The sequence below is a fragment of the Mangifera indica genome, chromosome 2, assembly GCF_011075055.1.
Source record: "Mangifera indica cultivar Alphonso chromosome 2, CATAS_Mindica_2.1, whole genome shotgun sequence".
NCBI lineage: Eukaryota > Viridiplantae > Streptophyta > Magnoliopsida > Sapindales > Anacardiaceae > Mangifera > Mangifera indica.
The window spans coordinates 6,294,374-6,300,108 of record NC_058138.1 but is presented as its reverse complement, the minus strand read 5'-3'; the positions used below and the strand labels follow the sequence as shown (position 1 = coordinate 6,300,108).

Genomic DNA, 5,735 nt, shown 5'->3' with positions numbered 1-5,735 from the left:
TTTCTTTATTTGAATCCTTGATTTCAGGAATATTCAAAATTCTCAATCCTTGATTTTGGGAATATTTAGGATTTTCAATATTTTATTTTAGGAATATCCAAGATTCTCAACACACAAAATATGTTCATTAAAATGATTTTGGGTTTCAGTCTTAATAAATGCAAATTTTTTTATATTCCTTATAATATCCAAAAGATATTTAAAAAATAAAACCAAAAATGATTTATGACTGGCTATTGGTTTCCAGTCGGTCTATCGGACAATGATTCAAGTTTGGGTTTGAGTTCTAAACTAAACATTGCAAACAAATTTGCTTATTTTTACCTCGAACTGCACTGGCTATTGGTTTCCGGTCGGCCTATCATTGTTTGTAATTCTTCGTGGTCCTTGACTATAAACCTTAAATTTACTTTTTCTTTCAGGTAAATTGCTGTCAGTTTTAAGATTTCCAAGCTTGGAAAATAACAAATTTGGTGTTAGATACACTATCCATCTATAGTGTTACTTCTTCCACTGAAATAACTTACTAAATTACCAAATGTGAAATCGGAAGGCGTTATTATAATGTACAGAGACAATATGTATCATCATGTGTTGCTATCAATGTCTATAGTGTTACCATTATTAATGTTGCACTAATATTATTTAAATGAGTCAAGCCTCAAGAAGATCAAACTTGACTCTTTTGATTGACAATGAGTTTGCTAGAGAAGTCTTTGGAGAAGAAGAAGAGTTGCCGAGAATGAGAAGAATAATTATTGGAAAAGAAAAACATCATTCAAAAATATGAAAAGTCATCAAATGAAATGTCATCAGAGAAGATGATTTTGCAAACAATTTGATTGAGTCGAACTAGCTTGACTTATTCTCAAGTTGGGGCTACCCTTGCTTGACCTAACACTGATGAGTGACTCTTAGTTGTTGAAAGTGTTGTCAATTCTTGCAAGGCCACTTTCCACACAGATGGATGATTCTTGTATTTTAATGTTTTTGCTATAGTACAAATCACAATGGGCAACCCTCCACATTCTTTGCATACATCATTTGGTAGAAAATTCAATTCAGATGTTTGAATAACATCACCTGCAAAGAAAGCTGGGATTAGGATTATACTAATTGCATTTGTATTTACACGCATACTTTGGATTTAATAATGTCAAATGACAAATCAAAAACAAATTACCAACTTAACAATAGGTGATTCTAGTCAACTTAAAATTTATTTGTTAAGCCAATTAAAATTGTGAAAATTCTGTAAGAATAAGAGCTACATTAATATATCTGGATGTTATAATATTACATTGGGGAAACTTAAAAAATATTTAAGTGAAAATTCTACAAGATTACCTGCCATCTTCACGAATAGATTCCATGCTTCACCTTCTTCTAAAATACCCATCTTGAAATTATTTGTGGAACCCATCTTTTCCAATAAATCTAAGTTTCTTGTCGTGAACATTAGTTGACATCCTCCACGATCCATTTTAGAAGGAATACCAATAGTCTTGAGATCAACATTTTCCCAAATATTGTCTAAAATTAGAAGGATCTTCTTACCACTCTTCAATCTCTCATATAACTTATTTGCTCTTTCACTCTCGTTACTGAATTTTACGCCTAGCTTGTCTCCAATTTCTGTTTGAACCCTTTTTATATCGAAAGTTTGTGTTACCTAAAGACAAGAATAATATGGCCAGTTCAAGAACAACAAACAGAGAAAAAATAATTCTAAAGTAATAACTATTTTATTTTCTTTCATTTGTCTATTATTAATTTGACTCATGTAATACCAATTATCACTCAAAATAATCATAAGAAAGTTCAAACATTACCTCAACAAAAACAATGTCCTCAAATAGCTTATCCTTCTCTGCTTTTCTGCCAACCTCCTGCACAAGAGTGGTCTTCCCAATACCACCCATCCCATAAACACCAATCATGTACACATTGTCATCATTTAAAGCGTCCCATACATGCTTCACTGTGGAGTTTCTTGATTCGAACGTCAAATAATCTTCACTAGATCTAAGCCAGATATCTCGTTGAATAGTAGGAAAGGAAACTTGATCAAATTCCTTTTCTTGCTTGAGGAGAGGATCAATGTCATCCCGCATTAATTTGAAAGCTCTCTTGCTTTGCTTGTAGTTGGGGCACAATCCCTTGAAACATCGAGGGATTTTTTCTTTCCCTTGAATCAATTGCTCTGCTTTTGTAATTGACTTCTCCACATCCTTCTGCCATTCCTTAACATTCTGTCTGATCTTTTCTACGTTTCTTTCAGCAGCAATAACCTTACGCTGGACTTCTTCTCTTGTATTCTTCAGCTTATCGACTTGTTTTTCCAAATTTTTGAAATTGGTATTGTAGTTGTACAAATACTTGAATTGATGCCAAATGGGGGCAGCCAACCACTTGCCAACTTGGAGAACAGGACTCAACACACTCCCAATACTCCCGGCAACATCAACCATTTTTTTAAACTTTTTTTCAAGTTTGAAAAACAGTAGAGAGGCAAAGCAAATGAAAATAACTAAAACACAGATAATAACAGGACAACTAAGGTGAAAACTCAAATAAAGTAAGGAAAATAGGTGAAATAAAGAAGATTTTCAGGTAAGCAAAAAACCAAGGGAACTGGTTTCAGAGAGGTTTGTGAGTGAAAGTATATTTGAGTGGTTTCTGAATGACTAAGAGAAGAAAACTGAAGATGGAGAGAGATTTCAGTATCAATTGCTTATAACTTTACTGCGAATAATTCATTATCAAACGCGTTCTCGGTTGATGGAGATGAAGAGGTTTGAGTTGTTTCCACGAAATTCAATTCATTATCAATTGATTGAACTCATTCCCTTTCACAGAAGAACCCTCTTCATTAAGTGTTCTCAGTTGTCGTTTTAGGAACATCACCCAGTTTGTTTTCAAAAACTACTACATGCTTACGTAAGTGAATGTAACAGATAAAGAAGAAGACAATCTGTCATTTTCAAAGAGGTCAAGTTGGGTGATGTAATGTTGCTGTTTTTGTGACTTGGTTTTTGAATGGAAATAAACGTCAGTCCGGAAAAAGTGGGAAAGTTGACGTAATTCTCTAGAATTTCCTCTTTCTCAAGCCCTGTACCATGCATGAGTCAAGTGACACAGTAAATGCAAAGACATTTTACTTCAAATAAAGCTTCACCATCCACTTTACTTTTTTCATGATCGTTTAGCGTTAAGTCATTGTTATTTGATGGAATGCTGGCTCAGACAACCACAGAGTATTCCTTTCCATCGCAATTTTCCTTTAACTTAAGTTAGGGTTAGATTCAAAAAAATTAAATTTAAATTAAATTAACTTAGTTTAAATATTAGTTAAGCTAACTTAAACGCTCTTTCAATGACACTCTTTATTTTAAATAACATATTCATTTTTTCTAATAATTTTATATTTATTTGATTTTTTTTCTAATAATTTATTTTTTTATCGATTCTTTTTCAGTTTTGTCTAACTTTTTTTCTAGTATTTATTGATAACTTTTCTAATGATCTTATCACCAATTTAAACTAGATTTTTTAGTTTTTAGCCGAGCTTGAGCCACTCCCTGTTTAAATATAGTTCCACTGGAATTTTTCCCTGTAAGGAAATAGGATGCACAAGTAGAGATGCAGCCATAACAGCCCAATGGGCCTATTTTCCTATTTCAACCCAAAACTAATCAACTATGTTGATTTGTTGTATAAGCATGAAAAGTAACCGGAGAAATTTAGTACTTTGATACTTAGCCAATTAACTTTAAACACAAATATATGGTAGATTTTTGATGAAATTGAAAAGATACGTGGTGAAGCAATGTGCTAAATTGAAGAATTATAGCTGTGTATTGGAATGGTGGTGGCCGGGTCATGAAAGCTGCCTAAGGATTATTATATTACAAATTGACTAAAGTCAGGTACATTAACTAATTTTCACTTATTTATTTGATTCTTAATATCTATACAGAGAAAGTTGTTTTTGTTATGAATCTGGACAATTCCCACAATTATTCACTCCTAAAATCGCCTAAGATCAAGGAAGACTATTTGGTGATTGATTCTATAATCAATACCCATTATTTTGTTCCTTTGTTGTACACTTTAGCTCATGAAATTACAACCACTCCCTCAATTTATATAATGTACATATGATAGTGTTTCAAGGCAGGTGAAAGAATTATTCTCATTACATTATGTTTTATATCATGGTATTTGAGTAGCCTTTGGACACATAAAAGTTAAGTGCTACAACCAATGCGATTGAGCCCAAGAAATCTCACTAAAAAACAATTCGATTGGTTGATGGATCTTGGAGAAGAAAAATAAGAAGTTATCGTGGTGAATTTTGTTGGTGATATATCTAAATTCTCTTTTAAACACCAAGGTTGTATATTAGATAGTGGAGCCTTGGATCACATTGTATTCAATGTTGCATTACTCGAATTTATAACAAAACTAGTAAAATAATTACAGGTTACACTTCCTACTGATGAACAAGCTAACGTAGAAGCCATTGGAATGGCAAAAATAACTCATATTATTTGTCTTAATTAAGGATGCCTTATTGATCTCTAATTTTAATGGCGATGTGGTCTCAATTAGTAAGCCCACTAAAGACTCTAATTGTAAAATTATTTTTGGAACTAATGTATTTGTTTTGCAAGATCTTACTCCAAGAAGACTATTGGAGTGGGTAAACTAATAAGACTTTATTACCTCCATAAAGAACCTAAACTTATAATAAAGTCAGCAAGACTAAATTTGGACATTGAAATCCTTCCTATGAGGCTCAGGCATATTCAATTTCAAAGAATAAAGGAATTCTATAATATTGATAAATCTAGCTAAAAGAAGATGTCTTCTGATGTGTGGCATCGGACAAAACAAACTAGATATGTTTTTTCTTTAAGTAATAAGAGATTTAAAAATATGTTTGATTTAGTACATTTAGACACTTGAGGATCCTATAACACAAAAACACTCAATGGCGAGTCATATTTTGTAACACTCAGATTCAGATATGTCAGTGAACTCTACTTCCAAAACTATCCGTAGAGTTGATTTTATATCTTATTGTTTAAAGAAATTGTAAAAGAATTATAGAAAGTTACTAAATGAGCAATAATTTTCAAAGGGGGTAAAATGATAATTCTAGAAGGATTTAAAAGACAAAGTGGGAATTTAAATTGAATGGCACACCTGAAATTATATGGTGGTGCTAAGGGTTTTTGGTAATTGACTAAAGATAAAATAGTCATTTATGGAAAAGATCAAGGGTAAATTAGTCCAAAAAGCTTATAAAACCAACCAACTATTCATTTTCTTTTTCCTTGGCCGAGAATCTCCATAATTTTAGCTAAAGTTTTCCTTCAAGCAAAAATTCACCAAAGAAAACCTAGCTAAACCACCTAATTTTCAAAGCCTCCAAATATAAAAAGTGTAGATCTATCAATTCTAGTAAGTTTTAAAGTAAAAAATTTAATTTTTAAGAGATGTGAAGTTTAGAGTTTTGATGGATAATTATATTTTTGTTTGATTAAGGTTGCTAGGAAGAAGAAAAGAATGAGAATAAGCTTAAATAACCTAATTAGCAAAGAAAAGGTAAGAATTTCATATTTTACATACTCGAAGTAATTTGAATTAGGTTATTTAAATAACTTTTACCTGTATAAGTGTGTAAGGTATTAGAATTAAAGTGATTTATGCTTAAAAGGATAAAAAAA

At 31.7% G+C, this 5,735-nt stretch overlaps 1 protein-coding gene across 1 annotated transcript; it reads right to left on the bottom strand.

The window, feature by feature from the left end:
• Window positions 1-733: 733 nt before the first annotated feature.
• LOC123199923 (probable disease resistance protein At1g61190) lies at window positions 734-2,718 on the bottom strand. The gene is made up of 3 exons (XM_044614972.1): window positions 1,833-2,718; window positions 1,348-1,672; window positions 734-1,083 (listed from the first exon to the last, which is right to left on the bottom strand). The coding sequence occupies exons 1-3, from the start codon at window positions 2,469-2,471 to the stop codon at window positions 869-871; spliced, it is 1,179 nt and encodes a 392-aa protein (XP_044470907.1). The 5' UTR covers window positions 2,472-2,718; the 3' UTR covers window positions 734-868.
• Window positions 2,719-5,735: the final 3,017 nt, after the last annotated feature.